This window comes from Mastomys coucha, unplaced genomic scaffold, assembly GCF_008632895.1.
Source record: "Mastomys coucha isolate ucsf_1 unplaced genomic scaffold, UCSF_Mcou_1 pScaffold23, whole genome shotgun sequence".
In the NCBI taxonomy this organism is placed as follows: domain Eukaryota; kingdom Metazoa; phylum Chordata; class Mammalia; order Rodentia; family Muridae; genus Mastomys; species Mastomys coucha.
Window position 1 is genome coordinate 61,412,363 of NW_022196906.1, and position 14,039 is coordinate 61,426,401.

General features: G+C 43.1%; 1 protein-coding gene across 1 annotated transcript in view; it reads right to left on the reverse strand.

The window, feature by feature from the left end:
- Rab8b (RAB8B, member RAS oncogene family) overlaps positions 1 to 14,039 on the reverse strand; it is a 77,710-nt gene that overhangs the window by 11,159 nt on the left and 52,512 nt on the right. The window contains exons 2-3 of the mRNA XM_031345901.1: positions 9,705 to 9,765; positions 6,976 to 7,036 (exon numbers count right to left, since the gene is read on the reverse strand). Of these exons, the coding sequence (XP_031201761.1) occupies positions 6,976 to 7,036; positions 9,705 to 9,765 (122 nt within the window). The remainder of the gene's footprint in view (positions 1 to 6,975; positions 7,037 to 9,704; positions 9,766 to 14,039) is intronic.

Sequence of the window (14,039 nt, forward strand, 5' to 3'; positions counted from 1 at the left end):
AAAATGATTGTTCTTACTCCTCCTACAAAGGCTGAGACCCACTGATTTTAGATTTTTTTTTTCTTTCATTACAGGCTAATCACCATGTTACCATTTGTTTAACACTAATAAATCATGAAAATATAATGCCTTTAGTGGATTAATTAAAGGCATTGCCATCATGTTTTTAAAGATTACCCACCTCTATGAAAAGTATTCAAACAATATCATGTGAGCTGATCATGGATGCCCTTACAGAAAAGAGACTGGAAGAGGTTAAGGATGAAAACAGGAAGACAGCTGAAGACCAGGCAACCGCTCCAGGAAAGCAAATTGAGGAGAATCTAATAAGCTAGTGCATGAGAAGAGGTGAGGCTCTGGAAATGCCAGGTCACTGCATCTTCAGGACATTCTTCAGAACTTTCAGTACCATGTGCTCCATCTACTAAGTATCAACTCATTCAGCAATGTGTAGTGGGCGGTGGTCCAGTGGTAGAGTGCTTGCTAGCATGGGTAGGTAGGCAAGGATTCCAGGCTTGATCTCCAGCATTGTTAGAGAAGAGTAGATAGAGGGAGAGACAGGGATACTGATTCTGAGGCTGACCATCCATGCACATGTTTAAAATCCTAATGCTCAGGAAGCAGAGAAGAGTTTCAGGCCAGCTCAAGCTACATAGTAAAACTTTATTTAAAATATTCACACATATACAGACCCTACTTAAAAAAAAAAAAACAAAAAAACCCTACCAACTCCCAAGAATTTGTTAAGTATCTACTATGTGCCAAATACTATACTTAACTAGATATTATAGGCAGTGTGTTAGCATCAGGACATCCATAGCTTGTGGCGATGCATGGGCGGGTCCACAGACTTGTTGCCAGGGCAACAGCCACCATATTCCCAGAATCCATTGGGCTCACCTCCCACCTTTACCTGTGGCTGCTACGTCACAACGTCATATATATATATATATATATATATATGGGGAACATTCCTGCATCTTGCTCTCTCTCCCCCTCCTCTCTTTCTGAGTCACTACCCCCTCTCTCCCTCTCAATTAAACCTCTTACACGTGGAACTGTTTGGGCCTAGTGTGGTATATTCTGAGGAGACCAACACATCACAGTGAACAAAACAAACAAACAAACAAGATCTCTTCTTTTCATTAACAGCTAGCGAAGAAAACAGACCAATATACAACTGACTAGACAATTGCTACAAAGAAGCATGGGGAGCTTTGAACTAAAACGCTGGGACAGAACCTTATCTGGTGAAGTGCTCAAGCAGTGAGGGGCAGTTTCTCTGAGAAAATGAATACAGCCAAGGCATGAAGATGAGTAGAGTTAATCTGGCAAGGGGCTAGGACTGGTGACAAAACAGCCCATGGTACCTGCCACATAGCAAAACAGAAAACAGGGTACACTCAGTTGACTCAAAGAAAGCTTAGCAAGATGCACAGATCTATTAGGAAGAGGAACAAGATGGGTTCAAACTGGCAAACAGGGCCGGATACCCTTTAGTGAACACTGTCTAGACACCAGATGTTATGGATTTCCTATAGTCATCACAACTTCTCATAAGTAAAATAGAGAAGAGTGTAAGTTCCTGCCAATCTTCTGCTTTTCCTGTACTATCTTATAGTGAAGGGCAATAAAACCAGGCAGCCATGTCCACACCTGGATGTCTCCCTCATGGCTAGTCCCCAGGTCCTAGAGATCCCATGCTTCAGTACTTTCAGAGCCTGACCTCTTTCCACGCACTAGCTTATTAGATTCTCCTTGGTTAGCTTTCCTGGAGCTGCTGAGCCAATCTTCCTGCTTCCCACTTTTACTCTGAACCTCCGAAAGCAGTGATCATTCAATGTTCAGACATTTGCAGTACCTCCCACTGTTCTCAGCATTCAAGTCCACAGCAAAGTCCTGCACAAACTGGCTTTCAACTGTCCAAATATATACAAGTCACATAAAACACAGACAAAAAGCCAGGAGATAAACAATATTAAGTTATCTCTCAGCTGGGCGGTGGTGGTGCACACCTTTAATCCCAGTGCTTGGGAGTTAGAGGCAGGTGGATTTCTGAGTTCGAGGCCAGCCTGGTCTACAGAGTGAGTTCTAGGACAACCAAGGCTGCACAGAAACCCTTTCTCAGTTATGCAAAACAAAACAACTACAACAACAAAAAGCAAAAAAAAAAAAATTATCTCTCATGGTAGTAGGATTTGGGATGATTTATTAGAATTCTTAAAGCTTTCTTATACCACTTAAATCTACTTTTTAACAGCCAGGAGAAAAATATTGTTGGCTTCCTTCCTGCCTGCCTGCCTGCCTGCCTGCCTGCCTGCCTGCCTGCCTGCCTTTATTGGGACAGAGTCACTATGAGCCTTGGCTGACCTGAACTTTCTATATTAACCAGGCTGGCCTCCAACTCATAGAGACCTGCCTGCCTATGCCTCTTAAGTGCTGGGAGTAAAGATGTGCTATTGTTTAAATGACAAGCAAGATTTTCCTCTACCCCACCCCTCCTTGCTTCAAATGCACATTTCCCTTCAGCTATACACCATAAAAAAATTATATTTTAAAAAAATTTCAAAGTGGAAAAGTGCACATATTAAAATGAAGAAGTATTTAAGTTTTATGCTTCTTCTTATTTACCACAAAAAAAAAAACCCAAATAACAATAATTACTGCTACAGAGTATTTAGCTAGATATCTACAGTTAAAATTAATCAAGTCATCTCTATAGCGCTATTATCCTTTGGACTAATTAATCAAGCTCTATCGTTCATGTGCCCTGCCTGCTTTATATGTCCCTTCCCTTGGTGACACAGTGTGGCATGAGGGGCAGAGGCTCTCAGGCCAGAAGCTTCTAGCTCAGGTACTACTGTGTAATCAGCAGGGAGACCCTGGAAGGCAGTATTTTAGCATTCTCAGTCTCTAACATGAGGCTGTTCTAAGGAGCCACTGAGATGTTATCTGTAAACCACCTAACCCAGACCCCAGGACGTAACTTGGACTCAACACACAGCAGCAACTTGCCTCTGATTTCAACAGCAAAAGTCATTTTACTATTTCCTGTGTTTATGAAATTAATGTGGATCTGCTAGAAATAAAAATTAAATATACCAGTTAAACTTTATGGATCTAGTATAGTCTACAGTGAGAAATGTTGCCTAAGAATTCACAAAAGGTTATTGGTCTATGAGAAATAACAATGATATAATGACATGGCCTTCTTTCCCTTGCAGCCTAATTGTCCAGTCAAGGTTTACTGTAAAGGCAGTAGGAATGTGGGGAAGCCTGTAAAGTTGCTGACATGTTTAAAATGAAACCAAGAAATCTACATAGTAGCAGACTCCAGAAGAATGTCACATGCCTGATCCAACCAACCAGAGCTTGTCATGACCACCTGCTGGGAACAGCATACTTCACACAAACCTAATAGCCCTACAGCTCCCTGACACAGCCAGCCTGAGAGTTCCAAGACTTCAACAGAAGAGCCTTTCCTGGAGACGCTTTCACCGGTTCACACTGTCAGCGCGTATTTACTGAGCATCTACTATGTCAGGAGCTAACACTGTACACTGCGGAACACAAGAGAAAAGCAAAGCACAGTCCCTACTTTCAGAATGGAAAGGCCAATACTGTCTGCAGGGCAATGACCATGACCGAACGAAGTAAGAGGAAGGAAGATGAGGCAGTAGAACGTGAGAAAGCCAGATAATCCTTGAGCCTACATTAAGTAACACATCCCACTGGCCTACTTCTTACACCATGAACTAGACAGAGCTAAACAGCCAAGGGAGACACCTGCTCCACAGGTAGTGTTCCTGCCTACTCTCAAGAGAAAGGGAACATAGGAATGGCATGACCGCCTAGCCCCAGGATAGAAAACACTGGCCATCAGAAACACTAGTGTGGCTAAGATACTTTTAATCAAAGTTACCCGTGGACTATACCAAACTTTACCTGTTAAAATGTTCTTTTTTCATCTTCCCTTGTTGGCTCCCTCCCTCCTGCCTCAGCTCCACAGCAGAGCTGACAGAGCTGACAGCCTGAGAACTGTCAGCTCACACCTGCTGGGCCTTAAACAATGGCCTACTACATTGAGTTTCTGGAGGATTCCAGAGGAAGCTACACCTGGTTGCTGACACGCCTACTGCCTGAGGACCTGCTGAATGTAAACAAACTTGACTGTCTGAGAACTGAACTTGAGAGATCTTGGCATCTCCACGTCTGCGATTGTATTTATGTTATGCATATATTTTAATTCTGGAGTTTTCGGTATCATTTCTTACTTGCCTATATAAGCTCAAAAAGGCCCCCAAGTAAGGAGATGCTTTGATTAAGATTTACTTGGCGTCCGTGTCTCTTCTGTTCGCCCAACCCGTTTATATTGCAGGTCCTGTCTACCCTCCGGCTGAAAAGACCCACAGACCCGAGTGGAACTGGTCCCGCAGTTCCACTCATTCCCTGAGAGAAACAAGCATCAACAAATGTATCCCTGGAACTCACAGGAAGTCCCTACCTTCTGATTCCAGTCTAAGCAAAATAAGAGAGGAGCAATCACTGTCTTTAGGATAATGAAAAGGTTTTACAATCTTAAACTTGTCTGTTCTGGCAAATTTGTTTTAAGTTTGATTTTTTGGCCTGTTTTTTTGGAGGGGGGGGACATACTAGAGTCATCTGAGAGGAGGGAATCTCAATTGAAGATTCTCTTAGAATCTCATAAGATTGGCCTATAGGGAAGGCTTGCAGAGCATTTTCTTATTGAAGATTGATGTGGGAGTGTCCAGCCCACTGGGAGGTGGGGAAGTGGTCCTGAGGTGGACAAGAAAGCAAACTGAGCATGCCACGAGGAATAAGCAAGTCAACAGAACTCTTCCATGGCCTTGAGTTCCAGCCCCAGCTTCCCTGCATGATAGGACTACAAGTTATAAGGCAAAACAAATGCTTTCTTTCCCAAGTTGACTTTGGTCACCATCTTTATCACAGCCACAAAAACCCTAACTGAGATAGTGTCACAAGGCCGAGTGTGGAGAACACACTAAGCGGCCAGTGGGATGCTATAGTGTTAAAAGGGAACTTCAGCCTTGTGTGGAAGGGAGAAGTTACTGATACTCAATGGTGGACAAAGGTAATTGGAGGACAAGGGGCGTGACAGAACAATAGTGGAAGGACCTGTGGACCTCGGTCGCATCTAACCATAGCCATGTACTTCAACTCTGAAGACTACTGGAGTCACAATAGCTGTACCCTTCAATCTGCCAAGGGCCCCATGAGCTTAACGGTTTTACTTTTTCAAAGACTGTTGGACCATACCAGGCTTCATCAAAATTCAAGGTTCAAACTTAGGCTTGGTTTATGCCTACTTAATTTATTTGGTTTTTGAGAGATTTAACATCAGGAATGTTTGTTTGTTTGTTTTTGTTTTTTTGTTTTTCTTTTTTCTTTTTTCCCAAGACAGGTTTTCTCTGTGTAGCCCTGGCTGTTCTGGAACTTACTCTATAGACCAGGCTGGCCTCAAACTCAGAAATCCACCTGCCTCTGCCTCCCAAGTGCTGGGATTAAAGGTATGCGCCACCACTGCCAAGCTAACATCAGGAATGTTAAAGACACATTCTACCACTAACTCAGACTAATTCATCCTCAGACTCAGACCTAAAAGCTAGCTAGCACTGAAGCTCTAATGTGGGCCTGACAGCCCAGGCAGAGCTCTGATTCTGAGTTGCTTGTCTACCACTGGGCTCCCAGCAGCACATAAGTCCTGCCCAGAGCCAACAGGCACTCTAATGCATTTGAGAAGCATGTAAGGACAGAAGACAATCATGTAACTGAGCTATGACAAGAAGGACATGACCAGGAATAGCCAAGAAGGGCCTGGCAGCTAAGGTCCTCTAGAGTTATCAATCACTCAGCCACTCCTAGCCAGTCAGGGGGACTCCGGAGAGACAAGCCATATGCAAGGCCAGGTAGTGGGGTTGGAGACAATACAGGATGCCATGCTATGGTGCTGAGGGATACAAGGGAACAGGAAAGGAATACCTAGTCTCAGTGTCTGGGGCCTTTTAAGACTGCTCTCAACTGCTCATAGAAGGAAAAAAGATCACAAAAATGTAGAAATACCTCAGCTGAAAGCAGAGGAGTTCTAGATTACTTAAGAGCTAATGGCCTAGTTACTTATTATAAAGACTAACAGCAAAATATAATTACTAAAAACCTAATGCAGTTTTGAAAAAAATCCTTAAAATCTCTTGTTTTTATATTTAAAAATGTATTTTCCTTCTGTATGCAGGGAGGAGAGTGTATAAGGATCAGATGAAGTCCTGGCTGAATGGGTGTTATTGATAAGGACACCAATGCCTTGGACTCACGGGAATTAGCAAACTCTACCCTGGATCAGGCTCAGGGAATGGGCAAGCCTTCCCAAGGTTGGCTCAGGGACCTGGCAAAGCCTCTCTCTGGTCTGTGTGTGAATGTTGGCTGAGTGTCCAGAAAGCATGGATGAAGGCGGCAGCTTCCTTGTCCAGATGTTTGCTGCCTGAACTGCTCCCGTAATGAGACCTCCTACCAAGCTAGCCCCACTCTCTGTCCATAATCAACACTCTGAATATTGTGTGTAAGTGCTGCTCTATCAAAGTGAGCAAGGGCCACCGCTCCCAGCTTTTCTGTCTGTGTGTCTGTATGTCTGTCCTTTCTTCATTCCCTCATTTGCCCCATCAGGTTTCCAGGACCAAGCCAGCCATGCTGAATGTAGTAGTCCTAGGCTCTATAGATAAGCAATGAATACTCCTGTTTTATTCTCACCTAAAAGGTTAGAACCTCCGAAACACACTCGCCATGGCTCCTCTATAGTATGCTGTTGTAATTGTCCCCTGTTTTATTTTCACCTAAGGTTAGAGCCTCCGAAGCACACTCGCCATGGCTCCTCTATAGTATGCTGTTGTAATTGTCCCGTTTTATTTCCACCTAAAGTTAGAACCTCGGAAACACACTCACCATGGCTCCTCTATAGTATGCTGTTGTAATTGTTCGGAATCTTTCCTGGCCCGCCGTGTCCCTAAAATGTGAAACAAAGGAAAGAATGGTTTTAAGTTACCAGCCACATGGGTGAGGACCCCAAGTCACAGCAGATAAAATTCTGATCTGCCCACAGTGCACTGTGGTAGGGAAAAGGAGAATGCACACAAGGACAGCACATCATGCCTTGAGAGCTGGAGGCAGCAGTGGCCACAGGAGCCTGTCAGAACTCACAAGGACTTGGATAAAAACCTTGGACTTGTTGTAAAAGCAGCAATGAGGTCCCACTAGGAAGTGGGATATGGGAGGAGACAGAAGAGCTCTAAATTCTTGGACTCCCAGACAGCGATAACCTGTCTGTAAGTGCTACATGACTGAGGCATTTTGCTTTCTTGACTGAGTGTGTGATTTCTGCACAAAGCAAACTGCTGAACGACTGACTACATGCATTCTGCTCAGCAGAGCAGAACAACACGTTTCCTCTAGAACACTTTCAGAGCACAGCCTGCAGTTAATTACAGAGGAACCTGGAGTCCAACATCGTTCTCCAAGTTTCTAAATACTAAACATAAGCATCTCAAAATTACACAATCTTTCCGCTATTCTTCCTTTTGAGCTGAGGGCATACTGATAAAATATGTAGGATTCTAGGGTGGGAGTGTGGCTCGGTCATAGTACCCTCGCCTAGCAAGGTCCTAGGTCGAGCCTCTAGCATGAATCCAGGGCTGTGTGAGGGGGAGCACATGTGTGCTTCGCACGGACATACCAAGAAATACGGACATTTCTAATTAAATTCATAGCTTCAATCCTACAGAAGAAGCCAAATTTCCTTGATAATTGGGGGGAAGTCACTAGTTTTAAATTTTCCATTTATAGCCGGAACTAATTCACTTCCTATGATACTAAGATAAACTAAATTATACAATTTAATTGCAAAGAACAGAGAGTTTGTGGAACTATATTAAAAATCTAATATACAGTGAACCCCACCAAAGGATAAAGGTTCAAGGAAATACAGCCAATTAAATAGCAGAAATCTTAATATTTATATCTACTTTCTAAAATACTTCCAAGCATGATGTTTGGAACAGCTGAGAGTGAAGTGGGCGATATTATCATCTTTACTCTGTAAAAGATGAGGCAGGCTCAGGAGACCTATGGCCTCATCTCTGGCGCTAAACAGCTCTCAACCTTGAATGAGACTCAGGCAGCACAGGTCTCAACTGTTGGGCACCAGGATGAGACTCACACCAAACCCATTTCTTGTTATTCTCTTCCCTATCAGCATTAGAAAAGTGAGGAACTTATTTTGTGTTCAGCAACAAGGAGGAACAGAGAAACCAAGTACCTTTGAGTAGATTCATCTTATTTCCTTGACTCAAATACATTACTGATTTAGAAACAACACACACACACACACACACACACACACACACACATACTCTCTCTCTCACGCATACATACACGCACACACTCTCACGCATACATACACACACACTCTCTCACGCATACATACATACACTCTCATGCATACACATACTCTCACACATACACACACATTCACACACACACTCTCACATATATACACACACACACTCTCATGCATACACACACACACACACATACACACACACAAATATAATAAGAAAAAACCTTTAAGGTTGAATGTGCTTCTCTGAGTTTTGTGATGGAACAAGAGGGTGTGAGTGGCAGTAACAGGTGACAACTTTCTGCCTGTGAGTAGCATCCGCAATATAGGGCAGTCTGTGGGATTGTGCCCTCTACCTATGACAGTTGATGCTATCTCTAGGTAGACAGTGCCAGAATTGAGTTAAGTTATGAAATGCCAACATAGTATCATTTAGAGAACTGCTTGGGGTAGGCATAGAGGGGAATCCCATACATATTTGATATCCAAAGTCTTTAAATATTTTTTTTCTAAATTCACAGTACTTATGTTTTCCTTATTTCTCCATTAAATAGGACCTACTTGATAAATTATAAAATATCAGAGCTATAGAGGACCTCCAATCTCATCAATCCAGCTCATTTACAAGTGAAAAAAAAGCAAGGCCTGAGAAGGTGCAATGGTTTGGAGAAGTTTCCTCTGAAGGTCACACCTTAAAGTCTTGGTCTTCGGGGTAGTGATTCTGGGAGGCAGTGGAATCTTTGGGGGGCTGGGCTGAGTGGGAAGTCCTGAGGTTACTGGGAACATGTCCTTCAAGTGGATTGTAGGGCCCTGGACCCTTCCCCGTGTTCTGCCAAGCACTCCCCGTCACTGCCATCCAGCACCTCATCAGAGACCCAAACCTAATCTAGGTCCGACTGGGAGCCAAAGCCAAGCATCTCTGTCTCATGTGTTCTGTGTTAGGGATGGACAGAAAGCAAGCACTCTCCCCAAAGTCCTCCATTTAGCATGCTGTGGCTAGAAGCCAGGCCTGACTTTCAGCCCAGGGTCTGTGCCATTTCGCTATGTCTGAGTCACAGCTGTGACAACAATGAAGAAGTGTATGCTTTTGAGAATCCGCTTTTTTTCTTGTCCAGAGCTTAGAACAGGCAGGCTCTGGACCTCCTTTACTCTCTGGTTTTCCAAAGGAAAGGTCTGAGAGACTGGGTGATGTCTCTAAGGTCTTGAGTCACATTTTAACCTTACACTTCCAATTCCAGGAGAAATTCTGCATGCCTTCATTTTTTTTTTTTTAACTTACCATATCTGAAGTTTAATTTTCTTTCCGTCGAGTTCTATCGTTCTGATTTTAAAATCAATTCCTGCCAGAAAACAAAAAAGGATATGCTAAGTTCCTTAAATTCAATCCAAGTCATTAGGGAGGGAACAAAGATTTCTATTGAAAAAAAAAAAAAGCTCTCCAACGCACTGGAAAATGTGAGCGCACAGAGGGTGTGAATGGCATGTTTCCTCTGAATACAGGCTGGAGAATGGAATGCTAATCACTCTGCAAAGCATTCCCACACATGTGAAGTACAGGATTACAGGCCTCATTATTTGGGCACAAATGGACCACATCCTGCAGAGTTACATAATTCAGAAGGACCAGGAACATCACATATTTTCTCCTTCCTGAAATACATACACACAATATTTTCAGTCCTCGTGCCACAACCTTCCCTACAGAAGACTCCAAAGACTCTTTCTTCCCCTCCCTTCATTTATTTTGTTAGAACCTGCCCACTTAGAAAAAAGGAAAATGAGACTCTGCCCATTTGATGTCGAAAGAGGGAAAGCTGATTCTATTTTATACAGTTAACAGGGACTCCATATACATCTTAATTAATGTTACCTGAGAGTTACTGCCTAGAACTGAAATGTTAGAATGCTTTTGTAGCCCTGGTCAAATTTTGGAATTCCAAAGAGAACAACAACAACAACAACAACAAACTCCCCTGACAAGATCTGTCTCCTCCCCAGTCCTGAGACTGACTTAGCTGGTCAGTCTGGTTAACTGGTGATTTTCAAAGCTCCCTGAGTGATTTGAAACTGAATCCAAAGCAGGCCCAAAGGGTGACAGAGAAGGAAAAGCTTTTGGAACTTTGGCACTTCAGAAGTTGGACATCTCTTCACCTATGTACTCGCAAGCCATGACAGTCAAAACTTACTTAGGACCCCACCACACAGGAGCACACAGCCCTTGTCTCAATAGCATGCCTCGTCTTTAACTGGGAAGCAGGATTTATCTTTGCTTTTACTTTTGAGACAGGGTCTCATTAGCTAAAGCTGGTTTCAGATCACTGTGTAGCTGAAGATAACCCTGAATTGACCTTTCTGCCTCTCCCTTCCAAGTGCTGGAACTGCACACATGCACCACCACTCCAACACCCCAGCTTATGCAGTGCTGGGGAAGCGAGGACTTTCTACAAGCTAGGTAAGCACTCTACAACCTGAGCCGTAGTCCCAGCCCCAGGAATAAGGAAGGGCCTCTGTAGGGACCAGAGATAAATACAACTGGACTGCAATGTACTAAATTCCCCTCATCTGGCCACTCAGCTGTCATTAGTTGTTTTCCCATTCTTTTATCCTAAACTCAGTTTCCAATACTTTTCAAGAACATTTATAAACTGTGTCCTATAAATGGTCTTGAGCAGTAAGTGCAGCATTTGGAGCGTGGAGGGGTATCACGCAGCCATGTATAATACTTCTTCACAGGGAGGTGGAAAGCACCCAAAAAGACTGTTTCCAGCTCCAGCTTTCAGTAATGCATATGCATAAACCAACTGGATTTCACCCTCTTCCCTGTGTGGTACTTTTCCATGAGGGAGCCTTCTTAGCTTTCTGCATTTGGAAACACAAAAATCCCACCCAAGCTGATCTAACAAACTAGTTTCTTAATCATTCTTTTCTTTTACTAATGGCCCTGGACTGTGAACAAATACAATCTGATACCAGTGTTCCCAGGTTACATGGCTGCTCGTGTTTCTTCCTCTCCAGTGGTTGGCTTTGCAGGAGCAGTTGGAACTGTAAGCAAAACTCAGTTCCGTAGCATGACTAGTGCTGCTAGCATCCTATGTCTGCCCTCACTTGTTTCAGGTATAGACTTCCCACACATGTGAAGTACAGGATTACAGGCCTCATTATTTGGGCACAAATGGACCACATCCTGCAGAGTTACATAATTCAGAAGGACCGAGAACATCACATATTTTCTCCTTCCTGAAATACATACACACAATATTTTCAGTCCTCGTGCCACAACCTTCCCTACAGAAGGCTACCTCTGTAGTCTTCTCTGCTTCAAGTGTCCCTTACCTTTAGTCAAATCAGTTCAAAAGACTTGCTAGGCGAGTCTCATTTTCTTTTTTTCTAAGTGGGCAGGTTCTAACAAAATAAATGAAGGGAGAGGAAGAAAATTGTTTTAAAGAGTCTTTGGAGTCTTCTGTAGGGAAGGTTGTGGCACGAGGACTGAAAATATTGTGTGTATGTATTTCAGGAAGGAGAAAATATGTGATGTTCCCGGTCCTTCTGAATTATGTAACTCTGCAGGATGTGGTCCATTTGTGCCCAAATAATGAGGCCTGTAATCCTGTACTTCACATGTGTGGGAAGTCTATACCTGAAACAAGTGAGGGCAGACATAGGATGCTAGCAGCACTAGTCATGCTACGGAACTGAGTTTTGCTTACAGTTCCAACTGCTCCTGCAAAGCCAACCACTGGAGAGGAAGAAACACGAGCCGCCATGTAACCTGGGAACACTGGTATCAGATTGTATTTGTTCACAGTCCAGGGCCATTAGTTGTTTCAGGTGTAGCAAGTATCAGGCTTCTAGTAGACACCAGTTTTTATTGTCATTTGACTTTTTAAAATACCCCCAAATCCAGTATAACAATGACCCTATAGAAATCCTCTTTTGACCAGACAGGTGACTCAATTGGTAAAAAAAGAGCACTTGTCAACCTGAGTTCAATCTGGGATCCCACAGTGAAAGAACTAATTCCTTAAAGCTGCCCTTTGACTTCCATACATGGGCATGGCGTGTGTGTGTGTGTGTGTGTGTGTGTGTGTGTGTGTGTAACACTCATAAAGCTCAAGTGTATAATAAATTAAAACAAAAAATTCTTCTTCTAGCCTTTATTCCTTTCTGGCCCCCATATAAAGAACAATGCCTAACACTTAGTAGGCATTCAATAAGTGTTTCCTAAAACTAACATTCAAAATTTTTTAATTATGTGCATATGTGTGTGGGGTGTATGTGTGTGCAAAGGCCAGAGGTGCTGAATCCCCTGGAGCTGGAGTTACCTCACTTGGGAGGCTGAGGCAGGTGAACCTCTATGAGTTCAAGGCCAGCCTGGTCTACATAATGAGTTGCAGGAGAGCCAGGGCTATATGTAGAGAGACCCTATCTCAGAACCAACCAACCAAACAAACAAACAAAAACAACAACAAGAAAAGAAAAAGAAAAAATAAAGAAAACAAGAGGAAAGAAAGGAAAGAACTTAAGTCCTCTAGAAGAGTCAGCTCTTTCAGAGAGCCGCATCAGAGAAATAAAACCCACTAGTAGGAGTGGCATGGAGTCTGGAGGGTAAGAAGTGGGACTTCAGATGTGCAAGTTCTGCTGAGTACCTCACAAAATCAGGAAGACATTACCCACCACGGAGGTGTATGCTTCAAAGTGGAAAGACAGTGGGTCTGTGAAATGTGCGTGACTACACTTACTCCAACCACGTTTGGCTTGAGGAAGTCTCCATTCTCAGATGCTCCAGTAGATGGGAAATGCAACTTGGCTCAGCACTCTGCTACCTCGGTGATTTGCCTTATAAGGAATAGCGGTCTCAGTCAATCCCATCAGCCAAACTTCAGTCAAATCAGTTCAAAATAAGGCAAATACCAAGTTGTAGCTAAATGGGCTTCTCCCTATCTCACTTCCTCTGATCTTTAACTGTTATCCAGCCATGTGATAGCCTTGGAATATCATTGAACGTGTCCCATTCTAGGGTCCACCTGACTCATGAGTCGTTCTGGGCTCATAAACACTATTAAATTTAATTTGTTTAAAGCTTGTTTTTCTTTCTTTCTTTCCTTACATATGTGTGGGAACAAGCTATCTCCATAGCAGAATGTGGAGGTCAGAGGACAACTTCCCTGTAAATGTGGTATTTCGCATTGTTTTAACTGCAGAGTATAGTGGTCTAGCTAACATGGAAACACAATCAGGACCTTTCGCTGGAAATAGAGGGTATTAATATTACTGACAAATGCACACACATGCAGGTACACCCAAACACAGACAAGCATGCATGTTCTCATAATAGTTGCAGTGACACAAAATCTCTCCCCCTAAAAATGAAGATATTTTTAATTTGGTTGACAATAATATCAATAGAAATGCAGTACATCAACTTTAGCATTTACTTTTCTGAGACAAAAGAGCAGTTACCAATAGAATTATATTGGTTAGGATACTTTCGACTGCAAGTAACAGACTTCAACTCAAATTAGTTTAACATAATCTCTTAACTGATACAGTAAGCCCAGGGGAGACAGGTTCAGAGACCCCAGTAAGCCCAGGGGAGACAGGTTCAGAGACCCCA